This window comes from Mangifera indica, chromosome 13, assembly GCF_011075055.1.
Source record: "Mangifera indica cultivar Alphonso chromosome 13, CATAS_Mindica_2.1, whole genome shotgun sequence".
NCBI classification, from domain to species: domain Eukaryota; kingdom Viridiplantae; phylum Streptophyta; class Magnoliopsida; order Sapindales; family Anacardiaceae; genus Mangifera; species Mangifera indica.
The window spans coordinates 13,678,311-13,693,018 of NC_058149.1; the positions used below are offsets into that span (position 1 = coordinate 13,678,311).

Below are 14,708 nucleotides of genomic sequence, written 5' to 3' on the forward strand. Positions count from 1 at the left end.
AAACCCAAACCAGCTAGGATGGAATCCACCTCTACCTGTGGGTTGAGATCAATGAACAACAGGTTGGTGAACCTTCAAAATAAACAAGCCTGCTGCAGCACAAGTGATGACTCTGCATATCAAAATTCTTGGAACAAAGAAAAAGGTTCAGTCGATCAGCGAACTCTGACTGCACTCGGGTAATTTGCATGCTTAAAATCACCAATTCTAGCTGGCTTACACTAGACCCTGTGGAATAAAAAATTAATACCAAACTTGACAGTGATGAAATATATCAGCAAGCAAGCAGCCATATAGAAAAGCTAAAGGAACATGTAATTCCTCGCAAGGAGAACATGACATTACAAACAGGCAGTCCGTATCTTTTGTCCACAGTACATAGAAAATAACAGCAATACAACAGACACAGGTTAGTTCCTAGGGTTACAAGGAGCTGTCATCTGGAAGAGAGCACAAAACAGGATCAGCCAACCAAATCAGGCACCACTACAAGCATTTTGATTGACACTGATTTAAAGTAGCTAGTATTACAAGAAAGGTTACTTGGATCACATCACTTCCACAGCTTGACAATCTTGTCATGACTCGCTGAAGCTACTAATCCTGTTGCCGTTGACACGGCCAAGGCAGCAATCAGTCCGTCATGAGCTGAGAGTGTCATAGTCTTGTTCTCAATCATGTTCCAAAGTTCCAAAGACTGCAACAAATGCACACAGTAGAACATCAGACAAATATTCTCAAACTGTCAACTATGATCATCAAAAGCATTCAAACAAAATTTGCCAATCACAAATTTATTTTGCCAATTTCAATAGCTACCCATAAACACAAAACCCAGCTAAACAATTAACACAAGAAAAGTTACCTGGTAACAGCCGATCACCAGAAGTGAAGGATACGTAGGATGGAAGACACAAGAGTGGAATTTGTTGCCATTACAACTCAACTCATGAACACATTCCCCTTCACTCCCAGACCCAAGCGTCCAGACTCTTACTGAGTCCTCACTGACAGATGCTAGATACTCACCAGAAGGATCCCAACATACAGAATGGATTGGTTTAGTATGTCCCTATAATTATAAATCCACAGTCAGCCAAACTCCCTTTCATATCATATTTGCACATTCATTTTCTTAATTGATAACATAATGATACAACCTTGATGAGACATCTTTTAGTTATTTAAATATACATAATTTTCTTTTCATTCTATTTTGAAAGAATCCATGCACAAAGGTTGTTAATACCTGAGCTAGTACCCAAATTTTTTGGTGTCAGAATTGTTTGTCTATCTAGAACTGAATCTTGTTAGTACATTTCTAATGAAGCATTCACTTCAAAATTCAACTGACCTGTAATGAAAGCCGACAAGCTTGTGTTTCCACATCTAGGATAGATACAACATTCTCAGCAGCTGCAGCAAGATATCTTCCATGATGGGGTTGAAATCTCATCTGTGCCGTACCACCCTAAACCATGTGAAAGTATTAATATTGACCAGACAAAGAATCACTTAAATAACACCCACGTCCAATTATTTCAGTGTAATCAACCAATAGCCAACAAGATTCTACCTTGAAAACTCTTGCACAGCTACCATTGTTAATACTCCAGTACCGTATTTCACCATCCCCATCACAAGAACAGATGAGATCCTCTTTATTGGGGTGGAAGTCCAGTGACATAACAGAAGCAGAATGCCCCACAAAATTACGAAGTGAATAGCCCGGCTGCAAAGAACACAAACAAAGGCACAATAATTAAAAAGCCACACTAACAAATTCGAAAACCAAAACGAGAAGAATAAAAGTAACATATAAATACATATGTAACCACTTCTAATAAATTTGAAAACAAATCGAGAAGTCTAAAAGTAACATATAAACACATGCAGTCCACTTTTAATATGCCAGAAAAACATAAATATTCCAACTCCTGATGTACAAACAAAAGTTAATATCAACAAAGACAAGCCTCCTACATTCATATGTATGGCAATAACCTACATGGCTTCTAATATCATAAACAATTTATTACAGACACATCTTTCAAAACATAAAAAACTATGAAATGCAAAATTATAACAAAAATACATGCCTAAAAATAAAAACATGACAAGTCAAGACAAAATCATTAGTTCACTAACATTGTCAGCATCCCAAACTCTAACGGTTTTGTCAAATGAAGATGTTGCAAGACGCGGCATGCTGGGACTGAAACGAACATCAGTTATTAGAGAAGAATGCTCTTCAAGGTTTGTTTTTGCCTTTAACGTATCAGTGTACCACAAGACAGCCTGCAAAACCAGCATTGAAACATATTAGCATTCTATTTTTCTTCTCCTCCCTTCCTTATTATTTTATTCTTTGAGACGGGTTAACTTTATCAAGCAATTCACATCACAGCTTTCTTTAATAGGTTCATCAGCAAAACAATTTTACAATTAATTAGGTAAGTTAATTATTCGACATAAAGAAGCATTGATTCTCCCAGCAACATTTATTGCTCATGTTACTGATTCATTTACCTCTTTTTTTTTTTTAAAAAAAAAAAAAAAACTAATTAGAGTAAATAACTTCATCCTCTTGAACCTGACCTTCTTGTCATGGCCCCCAGTTGCAAGCAGCTTGCCATCTGAAGAGAAGTGACAGCAGACAACTTTGCTTGTGCTAGCTCTAACAGAAGTTACTTCCTTAAATGAGAACCCTGAAGCCAAAAAGCATAAGCCACTTGCTTAACGTGAAACATAAGAGAAAAATTGGCCAACCATGACACAACAATTTGCAATGTTAATTATTTTTCACTAGCATTATGATACTTACATAGTCCTAATGATGTTAACACACATCATTAACTGACAAACTTAAAGAATTACAGTATCAATGACTGTTTTTATGTATTATAGACAATAAACAAAACATTTTAATAAATTACAAATCACTGAAGGGATTATTTCTGGAGACAAATTTATAATACAGAAGTGACCACCAAACAGATGGCCACTAACAAGGAGGATGCAAAAGCAGAAAAACCAATGAGGAAAAAGATTGCCAAAGAGGCATCTACCTACAGTATAAAAGAAAACCAGCCATGAGAAAAGTAACGCAAGAAAAAGAAAATAACCATTAACATCCCAAAAAATTGTGAGCAAGCCATGGACGTTGGAACAACCACATATATAAAGTGTTCAGCCATATTCAATAACTCCATTCCACAAGAACTTGAGAGGAAAAAAAACTGGATATGCTTCAGGAATATCTCTCACAAACTTAATCAGTGCAAAAGGTTTGTGTTCACACACCTTGGCTGATATCCATACCACGGCCACCAGGATCTCTGGGGTCTGTATCATCATGGGATAAAAAAGACTCAACATGATCATCAAGGGAACCATCCTCCACAAAACGGTCCATATCAGCCTGCAATTCAAGATCTTTATCATCCCACTGCCAAAATGGAATGCCAATGAGAATTATGCAATGAATCTGAAGACCTTAAACCTCTACAACAAGATAGGAAGTGCACTCACCAATTGGTTCGATGGTGATGTAAGTGTACCAGTACCATCAGGGCCAAACATCATTAATGGCTTGGAAGAACCACCATTATGTGGCAAAGCAGGCATTGAAATCACATCTCCAGGGGTGTGGGTTGATGGTGTTGAAGGTGCTGAACTTGGGGAGGGTCCTGCTGTATTAGCAGTTCCAGAGCTATTGGCAGGACCTGAAGATGACACCGGTTGTTTTCTCTTTCTCCCAGTCTGGTTTTTTGAAACCTTAAAATTCATTTAGAGAAGCCATGTTAGAAACCTGACCAAAGTTGTAAAAAGGCTTGCAATGTTCATATCACTCACTCCCTCTGATAAGTTTCTGTATATGACTAACTGACCTATCTTGACCATGAAAAAAACTGCTATGAGATCAAATAATCCTTAATTACTTTACATCTTTCCCAATTATTTTGTAGTTCAAACAGAATTTAAAATTTAAGATGTGCTTATTAGCATTCAATTGCAGAAGAAAAAGGTTTCCCAAAATACTTGTAATCTAGAGAGATGGGGATAACAGAGTTTGAGATCAATATACACAGGAAATTACTAGGAGGTCTTGCATTGGGTTTAGAGAAACAATCATAGTGCATCAAGTTGCATATGTTTGCCAATCCTCGAAGAGAGATGGTGGGGTAATTACCCATAACCACATAATCATTATTATTTAAAACCACAAAATGCAAGTGAAAGTAGTTGTACATAAACTTAAACGGGAAGTTAATACCTTAGACATTGAATACATTTAATTCAAAAACCAATAATGTTAAATAATGGAAAGCCAATTATTCAACTGGTCATTCTTATAAAATCCAAGAAAGAATATAACTTTACCACCAATTGCCACCAAACGTTTTTTTTGGGTGCAATGAACTTTTTTCTATCGTGCAGATAAACAAGACAGGACTATCACTTCTTATTTCATGGACTTTAAACGAACTTATGAAGAACTTAATATGTTGTTACCTTTTAGTCCAAATGTAATGGTTCAACAAGCTCAGCAAGAACAAATGACCATCATGAGCTTCCTAGCGGGTCTTCCATCTGAGTTCGAAACTGCCAAATCACAAATTCTTGCTAGTCCTGAGATTTCATCTTTGCATGACACTTTTACTAGGGTACTTCGCACAGAAAGCACCCCATCATTTCAGAGTAATAGCGCTCTTATTAGTCGAAGTGGAGCCCTTGAAACTGGACGTCCATATAATAGAACTGGCAATAGAGAAGGGAGCAGTGGTAACCGTGACAGGGCTACTGATCGGAGTTAGGAATTAGGAGGGATTGTGTGCTATTATTGCCATGAGTCAGGCCATACAAAGCGCACTTGTAGAAAATTGTTGAATCGTGCTTCAAAATCTCAATCAGCACATGTTGCAGCAACTAACACTGCTACCAGTTCATCGTCTGGAGAGACTATTATGATTTATGCAGAAGAATATGCCAAGTTCTCTTAGTACTAAGATTCACTAAAGTCTTCATCGACTTTTATCGCTGTCAGTGCTGAGTCAGGTAAATCAAATACATGTCTTGTTTCCTGCTCCTCCAAATGGGTCATTGATTCTAGTGTTACAAATCACATGACAGGTAATCCAAGTGTCTTTTCAACCTTTCAGTCATTTACATCCCCTTCTACTGTTACTTTAGCAGACGGATCAATGTCATCTATTCTTGGTTCTAGAACTGTTAATCTAACTCAATCAATTTCATTATCATCTGTTTTGAGTTTACCACAGTTTTCATTTAATTTAATCTCTGTGAGTAAACTCACTCGTGCTCTTAATTGTTGTCTCATTTTTCTCTAATCATTGTGTATTTCAGGATCTTACGACGAAGCAGATTATTGGTAGAGGACATGAATTTGGGGGTTTCTATATCCTAGATATGCAAACACCAAGGTCTGTTGCCTGTTCCAGTGCCTTAATCCCATTCGAAGCTCACTGTCAGTTGGGACATCCTTCTCTACTTGTGTTGAAGACTTTATGTCCACAGTTTCGTCATATATCTTCGTTTGATTGTGAGTCATGTCAATTTGCCAAACATCATCGTCTGTCTTCAGGGTCTAGAGTCAATAAACGAGCTAACTCTCCTTTTGAGTTAGTTCATTCGGATGTTTGGGGTCCTTGTCCTATAGTGTCTAAAGCTGGATTTAAATACTTTGTTACTTTTGTTGATGATTATTCTCGTATGACTTGGCTTTACTTAATGAAAAATCGTTCCGAAGTGTTTTCTCATTTTTGTGCCTTTCATGTTGAAATAAAAACACAATTCAATGTTTTTGTTCAGACTTTACGTAGTAATAATGCCAAGGAATACTTTTCTGAATCCTTTCAGTCGTATTTGATAAGAAATGACATTTTTCATCAATCCTCTTGTGCTGCCACACCATCTCAAAATGGAGTAGCTGAAAGAAAAAATAAACACATACTTGAAACAGCTCGAGCACTCTTGTTTCAAATGCAAGTTCCCAAACAATTTTGGGCTGATGCTATTTCAACATCTTGTTTTTTGATTAATCGTATGTCATCATCAGTTCTTCAAGATCAGATTCCTTATAGTGTTCTTTTTCCAAATAAATTTTTGTTCCCTATTGAACATAAAATATTTGGTAGTACTTGTTTTGTTCGTGATATTCGACATGATGTCACAAAACTAGATCCCAAGTCTTTAAAATGTGTGTTTCTTGGCTACTCTCGTCTTCAAAAGGGTTATAGGTGTTTTTGTCCGACCTTAAACAAATATCTGGTGTCTACTGATATTACCTTTTTGAAGAACATTCTTTTCTTCTCTAGTTCTACTTACACCATTCAGGGGGAAGATGATGATTTGTTAGTGTATATTGTTACCTTATCTCGCCCTACAACTATTAGTTCTCTAGAACCTTTTCTCGCTGAAGAATCAAACCCTGTTAGACCACCCATTACACAGGTCTACTCCAGGCGTCAACAAGCCCCGGATGCATGTCCTGAACCGGTCTCTTCGTTAGATCCAGTTTCTACTAACATTGATCTACCAATCGCCCTTCGACAAGGTAAAAGACAGTGTACTTATCCTATTTCTTCTTTTGTTTCTTATGGTCATTTATCCCCTATTTCATGTTCCTTTGTTGCATCACAAGATTCTATTTCTATTCCCAATACCACTCATGAAGCTATATCTCATCCTGGTTGGCGTGCGGCTATGATAGAGGAAATGAATGCTTTAGCTGATAATGGTACTTGGGACGTGGTCAATCTCCCTACAGGGAAGAAAGCCATTGGATGTAAATGGGTGTTTACAGTTAAGGTTAATCCGGATGGATCAGTGGCTTGTCTTAAGGCTCGTTTGGTTGCTAAAGGATATGCACAAACTTATAGGGTGGATTACTCTGATACTTTCTCTCTTGTTGCTAAGCTGACATCTGCTCATTTATTTATTTCTACGGTAGCTACCTATAATTGGCCTTTACACCGGTTGGATATCAAGAATGCATTCTTGCATGGTGACCTTCAAGAGGAAGTTATATATGGAGCAACCACTTGGTTTTGTTGCTCAGAGGGAGTGTGGAAAGGTTTGTCATCTTCGCAAATCCCTGTATGGTTTGAAACAAAGTCCTCGTGCTTGGTTTGGAAAATTTAGTCAGGCAGTTCAAAAGTTTGGCATGATAAAGAGCAAATGTGATCATTTAGTTTTCTATAAACAGTCTGAAGCTTACAGTATTCTTTTAGTTGTTTATGTTGATGATATCATCATTACTGGAAGCGATACTGTGGGGATTTCCTCTCTCAAATCATTTCTTCATACTCAGTTTTAAACAAAAGATTTAGGAGGGTTGAAATATTTCTTGGGTATAGAAGTGACAAGAAGTAAGAAAGGCATCATTCTATCTCAGAGAAATGCCTGATTTATTGATTGAGATAGGTAAATTAGGAGCCAAACCATGTAGCACTCCGATGATTCCTAATCTACAACTTACAAAAGAAGGTGAACCGTTTGAAGAACCTGAGAAGTATAGAAGATTGGTGGGAAAGTTAAATTATCTTACAGTGACTCGTCCTGACATTGCATACTCTGTCAGTGTTGTAAGTCAATTCATGTCATCTCCAACAGTCGATCATTGGGTGACGTTAGAGCAAATTTTGTGCTACTTGAAGGGTGCTCCTGGACGTGGCATATTGTATGAAAATCATGGTCACACTAACATTGAGTATTTCTCAAATGCAGATTGGGTAGGTTCCAAGGTAGATAGAAGATCCACCACTAGTTACTGTGTTTTCGTGGAAGGAAATTTGGTATCATGGAAGAGCAAGAAGCAAAATGTTGTGTCTCGATCTAGTGCAGAATCAAAATATAGAGCTATGGCTCAATCCGTGTGTGAAATAATGTGGGTATATCAACTTTTGACTGAAGTGGGTTTCCAGATATCGTTACCAGCACAATTATGGTGTGATAATCAAGTTGCTCTTCATATTGTCTCTAATCCTGTGTTTCATGAATGAACTAAACATATTGAGATTGTCATTTCGTTAGAGAGAAAATTCAGTAGAATTTTATTTCTACAAGATATGTGAAGACTAGAGAACAGTTAAGGGATATCTTCACCAAGGCTATAAATGGGGTTCGAGTTGATTATCTTTGTAACAAGCTAGACATGATTAATATCTATGCTCCAACTTGAGGGGGAGTGTTGCAGAATCTGTAAATTAGTAAATAAGACTTAATTATAGGAATATAAAGCTTGATTATAGGAATCAAATATAGGAATCAAATATTCATATTCCTAATACGGAATTCCTAATGTGTATATAAATGTAAACAGTAAATTAATCAAGGAAAATAAACCCTTAATTTCAGTTTCTTCAAAGAGATTAAAGAAACTGCATAGCTTGACAATAACTAAGGGCATTCTAGATAAACAGATGACTAGACATAAAGACATTGGTAAAGCATAGCTGGCAAAATTACAAAAATGCTATACTATTTTTAATACAATTTAATAATTGTTGGTAAGAGTTATAAGAAATAACAGACCTGATCAGTTCCTCGATAGGAGTTTGAAATGCTACTATCAATGGCCACACTTCCAGTGGTCCCCATTTTATCTTGTTGGTGAAGATTGTGATTAGAACTCTGTGATTGCTGATTTGAAAGTGCATGCTGCTGTGGATTACCGTTTTGTTGCTGTTGTTGCTGCTGCTGATGTAACTGAGCCATTCTTAACTACACATAAACAAAACCTATTTGAGAAAATTTGAAGGGAAAAAATGATATCACAGGAAACAAAATGCTGTAAGATTAACACCTTAAGCAGCATATCAGTATCCCCATGAGGCCGAAGAGGGCCCCCAGTTTGTAAAGGTGATCCAACATTTGGAACCACATCACCAACAGAATTTGAAAGACCCTCCTTGCCAAGGCCTATATTCCTATTGTTCAAAAACATTCTGAATCTTCTACTTTCATCACTAGCAGATGGTGATGTCAGATTTTGTTGTGCAAGCATAAGTTGTTGCTGGTGTTGTGGTGTCAACATATGAAGTTGATGAAAAGGCTGAGGAGCCTGTATAAAGGGTTTTTGCTGCTGAAGGAGCCCAGACCGTATTGGTTCCAGACCCTAACAAAGGAGGTAAAATGCTAAAAGTGACAACACAAAATAGAAGCTAAAATTTGATGCTGTGTTACATGCAGAAAATATTTTAGACCAAGAAAGAAAATTATTGAGCTTTTTAAGAAGATAAAATTAAGCTGCATCATATAAATCTTACTGTGAGTGGCCACCCTTTTAAAGTTAAATTGTTACCGCCTTGATTTGACCCTGAAACAAATATAAAGGGTTGGAATATATAAGTCCCACATTGGAAAGAAGAATAAAAATGAGAGGGTACATAACGTAATGAGTATCCAAATTGGTTTAAGTCATTTTAACAATCGGAACCTAAAACATGTTAAAGCCCATAATCAATAAAGATGTTAATCCACACTCCAAGTTTAAAGGACCCAGGATTTCCAACATGGCATTAGAACCTCTTGATCCAAGACCTATTTGAGCATGGTGGACTGAGCTACAAGAAGTCAAACCCTTGAGTCAAAACCCAAATAAACCCATGTGCTAGACAAGAAGAACTAGACCTTTTGAGCATTGTGGGCTACACTGCAAGAAGCTAGGCTCTTTACTTAAAACTCAGATGGACCCATGGGCAAACCAAGAAGAGTCAGATCTTGTCTTGTGGAGGAGTGTTGGAATATATAAGTCCGACATTGGGGGAAAAAAAAACATAAAAGGGTATCTAATGTAATGGATATCCAAGTTGTCATTTTAACAATTGAAATCCAAAACATGTTTAAGCCCATCATTAATAAAGATGTTGATCCACACTCCAAGTTTAAAGGGCCTAAGATCTCCAACATAAAGTTTCATGTTAGCCACAATGATAGCTACAAAATTACAATTACAATAACAACACAATTGGTTTAACTCCCAAAATCCAGCAATAATGCAAGACATGTGCAATAAAAGAATGATCACGGATGTGAAGTCAGAATGTACTAAATATATGACATCATATTCAAAAGATTGATGGATATAAGAGAAAGGGCTGAAGCAAAGTGTACCAGGAATGCCTATTAATGATCCTTCTGGACCTGCTACTCTGGGATTCAATACTGGATTAATCTCACTCTTTATGTCCTAAATTCAGATAAAATTCAGCAAAGGGAATATAAGAAAAGTAAAAGAAAATAAGATTGTTTGTATGTAAATTACTTACTGGTGTGGATCCTGGCAGTTGTTGATTCCGTGCTTGAACTTGTGGAGACATACTGCCCGCTGTACCATGCAAAACTTGCCTGAAATCAATAGTATATTTTCCATGAATTTAATCAGAGACTGACTATATGATCAGATGCTACACTAAACCCTCAACAGATAAGCAGTTCATTTGGAAATCAATGGGATAAATGTTTTTTCCAACTTTGATCTACAGCCTTTGACCATCAAATCAAATTTAGGATGACATAATTGCAATATGAAATGAGGTTTAAAACCCAAAATCCTGCAACTTATTGAGGAAGGATTTCTCTACTTCCTATTTCTTTCCTCTGATTTCAAGTACTCTGTTCAGAAATTTTCAATACTTTGTAACTAGAACTCTTCAAGCATGAAAATCAATAGTAAGTGTCAAGTAGTAAGTAAATATTATAGAGAAGCACCCTGAAGGCTGGTTGGTAGCAGCAGCTGACTTCAATATAGAAGCATGATTCGGATCCAGAAGCTGGCCCATATTCTCACCAAATCTTTGCTGTACAAGATTTCCCAAATGATGAACCAGTATGTGAACAAAAAAAGACACAAAATGAATTTAAAGGAAAAAAAAATCATTATGGTGTGCCACCTTCATAGCGGAATCGTCCAGAGAATCCCTTTGAGGTGGTAGCTTTAGTCTTTCCTCATACATCTTTGTAGCCAAGGCATTTGCTGTTCCAGGGTTCTGCCGCAATAGAGGGTCATTTCCTACAAGCCCATTAGCAGTACCATTTAGGAGGTGGGCTCCATCCCTTCGCTGCGGCTGCTGTTGTGGCTGTTGCTGCTGAGGTTGCTGAGGCTGCTGAGGTTGCTGTTGTTGCTGCTGTTGTTGTTGCTGTTGTTGCTGTTGCTGGGCATGTCTATGCAATAGGAGCTGTTGCATATGCAATTGTTGTTGTTGTTGCTGCTGTTGCTGCTGTGGTTGTTGGGATTGTTGTTGCTGATGTTGTTGTTGCTGCTGCTCTCGTGCTTTAATCAACTGAGTCTGCAATTTCAATATTCCATAAGCTTCCCAGAGATCCTTCAAATAATTTTATACATAAGAACTTCAACATAAATCCTTCTTAGAAATAGCATCCACAGGTTAGCCTTAAAAATTTTTCAAGGTCAAAGGGGCTCTTATACCATTCAGACACCCCAGAAATGAACAAGTCAACTTTCCATGATGATAAGAAGCCCTAAATTGAGCAATATTAACCTCCCAGCAGTACCCACCCATAAGAAGCAGGCATAATATTAGCACCCCAGTCAACGTGTGCATGGCCTTAAATACAAGCAAAGGTTCCTAAACCCCTAAGACAGGAGCTAGGTCACACATAACAAGAGCAAAAAATACGTATATGAAATGATAGATCAATGTTCCTCAAACATTTATCAGAACTCATTAAACTACTATTTCATCATCAACTCATATATTGATCCCAGGAACATACAAGCCATAAAAGAAGGGGAAAGTGAGGAATGCTAATAAAACGTCATAACTGAATCAGTAAAAATTGCAAAACCACATATGATTAGAAGTGTTTAATTAAGACTTCACAGATTATTAATAGCCCCTCATGGATTTATAATATTCTAGAGCATGAGTAAGCAAGACATGTATGCAGAGACACATCCAATACACATACTAATAGCATTGGATCGTAAAAAATTTACCAAGCAAGAGTGGGACAAACCAAACCAAACTTTTCTCTATTTGGTGAGAATTTATGTGACACTTAAATCATTGCTAGAGTAGATGCTACAGTTTGTTAAAAAGAGAATATAGAACATCTGACACTACATAATCATAAATCCTTTGAACGGAAATCCTTCAAAGCACCACAATCAGATTATACATAGCAAAATTTCAGGGAATTCAACGTATGAATAATATTAAAAAAAGCAGAACCCAGAAAATGAAAATGAACAAGTTAGAATTACTCTAGATATACATAGAAAACAAAGCAACAGTAGAACTGGAAAGTGACAATGCTGGTTGAGAATATGCCCAGGATACGAATACAAAGCTACAGAGTTGGTCAGAGTTCAGCCCACTAAACAAATTACACAAAGTTAAGATAATAGTAAAGAAAAACTAGAAACAGCAAATAAAATCTAAATTAAACACTAGCTTCAGGAATACTTTGTCTCCAACAAATCTAATTGAAACCACTTAGATGAAACAAACCTCGATGTAAGAGGCAGCAACATCTGAATGCTTCTCATTAGTCCTAGCAATAAATATATCCCAAAAAACAGACCACCACTCAAAGAGAAAACCACCTGGCGCATCAATGGCTGAAAATCCATGCACATGAAAAACAAATAAAGATGTCACTAAGACTACAAAAAATAATGATAACAAGAAGAGAAAACAAGAGGTAAAGAGGCACTGGAACTGAAAAGGGTTTTTTTGGTTCCCTTAACTTGTAATTTCTGCTAAACTTACCAACAGGATCAGATGATACTTTCCCTTCAGCTTGAAAAGCCTGCGCAGTAGCCTTTAAATCTCTCTTCACTAAATAATCATGGATATACACATCTAGCCTGTTGTTTAAAAATTAAAACCAACATATTGCATTACTCATGAAGTGAACGAATTATTTTTAAGAGAACAAAATTTGATACAACAGTTTTTATAAAAACATATGTTTAAAAAAAAAAAAGCATTTTGAGCTAAAGATATTCTCAGAATAAATCTTAGAATCCCAATGATTCAAAAAAAAAAAAAGGAAAAACATAACCAAAATAGCAAGTATATATCACCTAATTAATGCCGCGAAAAAAAGGGGTAAACCCTAAAATAAGGTGCAAGAACATGTCATGAAGAAACTCCAAAGAACAGAACTTGAATCCAGAAATGATAAAAAGAGGCAAAAACTCACATACGCAAAACCCAAATCAGTAATTAAAACAAATAACAATAAAAAAACATGAAACCTAGATGGAAAAATAAGAAATTTATAACTAAGTAGAAAATAATACTCACATTTTATCAGCTTCCCAGTTGGTTTGAGACATATTGAATCAACCACGCTAAGCAAAAACAGTTAAAACAGTAATGTTAGATTCTAAGATACTAACTCTGTGCAGCCTCAAAATTACACGCCAGAGAAAAAAAAAAAGAAAGCAAAAAATAGAATCAATGAAAAGAAGAGAAGCAGAATAGTGGTGCTGGAGAAGAATCTATGCGAAGGAATAGCTTAATAGACGAAACAAAGCTCTCTCATTTTGGCAAATGAAATAAAACAAAACAGGAAATGAAATATTATTAATATCTACAATTAATGAAGAAAGAGAAACAGACCTGCAAATTAAAAAACGTTGTTTTTTAATTTTTCTGTAGCTTTGCTTCGGTGGATTGTGTTGCCGTTGTTGCAGATATCATACTGCCTTTTTTCCGATTTTATTTACCGAAAAAGCCCTTCACTTTGTCAAATTTTCAGTCTGAAGGCTGTTACAAAAGTACAGCTTTGCTTTCCAGATCGATTAAATACCCTTGTGGCTGCTAAAAATTACACATATTAGCCGTTTGTTGGGGGAACACGAGGGAGTGATTTGTAAATAACCTGAACTGCTAACTTTTATTGTCTTTCCGAATGTAGGACTTCCACTTTCTTTTATTTTCTATTAGGGCCTTATTTTGATATTATTATATTTACTCACCTTAAAATTATTTTATTACATTTATGTCCTTTAAATGTATTCAAAAGTAAAATCATTCCATCAAATAAAAACTTGTATCCCTGTTTCTATACTTATTATCAGCCGTTAGCATATCAAGTATTATCGATTTTTAAATATTTTTTAGATTTTATTCTTTAATTAATCTTAAAGATATAAATATTTAAATTTAGATTAAATTAAATAAATTCAAATTAAAGATTAATTGCATTGAATTTAAGTTAACTTAAATTAAATTTTTTAATCAAATTTAACTCTTTAAATTATAAAATAAAAAATATTTAAATATATGTTGAAATTACTTTAATGCCCTAGACTTCATTATTTTGCTGTTCTTATCTCGTCAATAGCCAAAGGATGTAGGTTGATTATTTTGTCTTATAGTTACCAAATTGTAATGAAATTTAATTAAAAAAATCAACGAAAACGCTGCGTTTCCCCAGTTGATGATTAAAATACTATGTTTCTAAAATCACGAAAATTGGATTAACAATTTAAAATTAAAAATATTAAAATTACTATTTTCAAAAATAATATGACCCGGTGAGTCGACTCGGTTGGATGAATTAGTTAGTTTATGAGTGGCAGTTTTGTCTTTTAATGGAGACAAACTTGTCGGGTCAATTCCAGAGACTTCTGGTCTCAATTTTGGACCAATGGTTAATTACACTTTTCACCTTTTTCGAAAAAACACCACCACTTGGACAAAATTACC

General features: G+C 35.9%; 1 protein-coding gene across 2 annotated transcripts; it reads right to left on the reverse strand.

Moving 5' to 3' along the window:
• Positions 1 to 294: 294 nt before the first annotated feature.
• Positions 295 to 13,764, reverse strand: LOC123194630 (transcriptional corepressor LEUNIG). Of its 2 annotated transcripts, none has more exons than XM_044607933.1 (19): positions 13,617 to 13,764; positions 13,299 to 13,345; positions 12,759 to 12,856; positions 12,498 to 12,607; positions 10,917 to 11,312; positions 10,735 to 10,823; positions 10,293 to 10,371; positions 10,138 to 10,213; positions 9,291 to 9,340; positions 8,828 to 9,139; positions 8,557 to 8,745; positions 3,532 to 3,777; positions 3,304 to 3,421; positions 2,599 to 2,708; positions 2,149 to 2,298; positions 1,577 to 1,732; positions 1,355 to 1,471; positions 866 to 1,072; positions 295 to 697 (listed from the first exon to the last, which is right to left on the reverse strand). In XM_044607933.1, exons 2-19 carry the CDS (start codon positions 13,328 to 13,330, stop codon positions 554 to 556), a joined length of 2,679 nt encoding a protein of 892 aa, XP_044463868.1. In that variant the 5' UTR covers positions 13,331 to 13,345; positions 13,617 to 13,764; the 3' UTR covers positions 295 to 553. The 2 variants fall into 2 exon arrangements, with proteins under 2 accessions (XP_044463868.1, XP_044463867.1); XM_044607932.1 differs by having other exon boundaries at positions 3,304 to 3,448.
• Between the last annotated feature and the right edge of the window lie 944 nt (positions 13,765 to 14,708).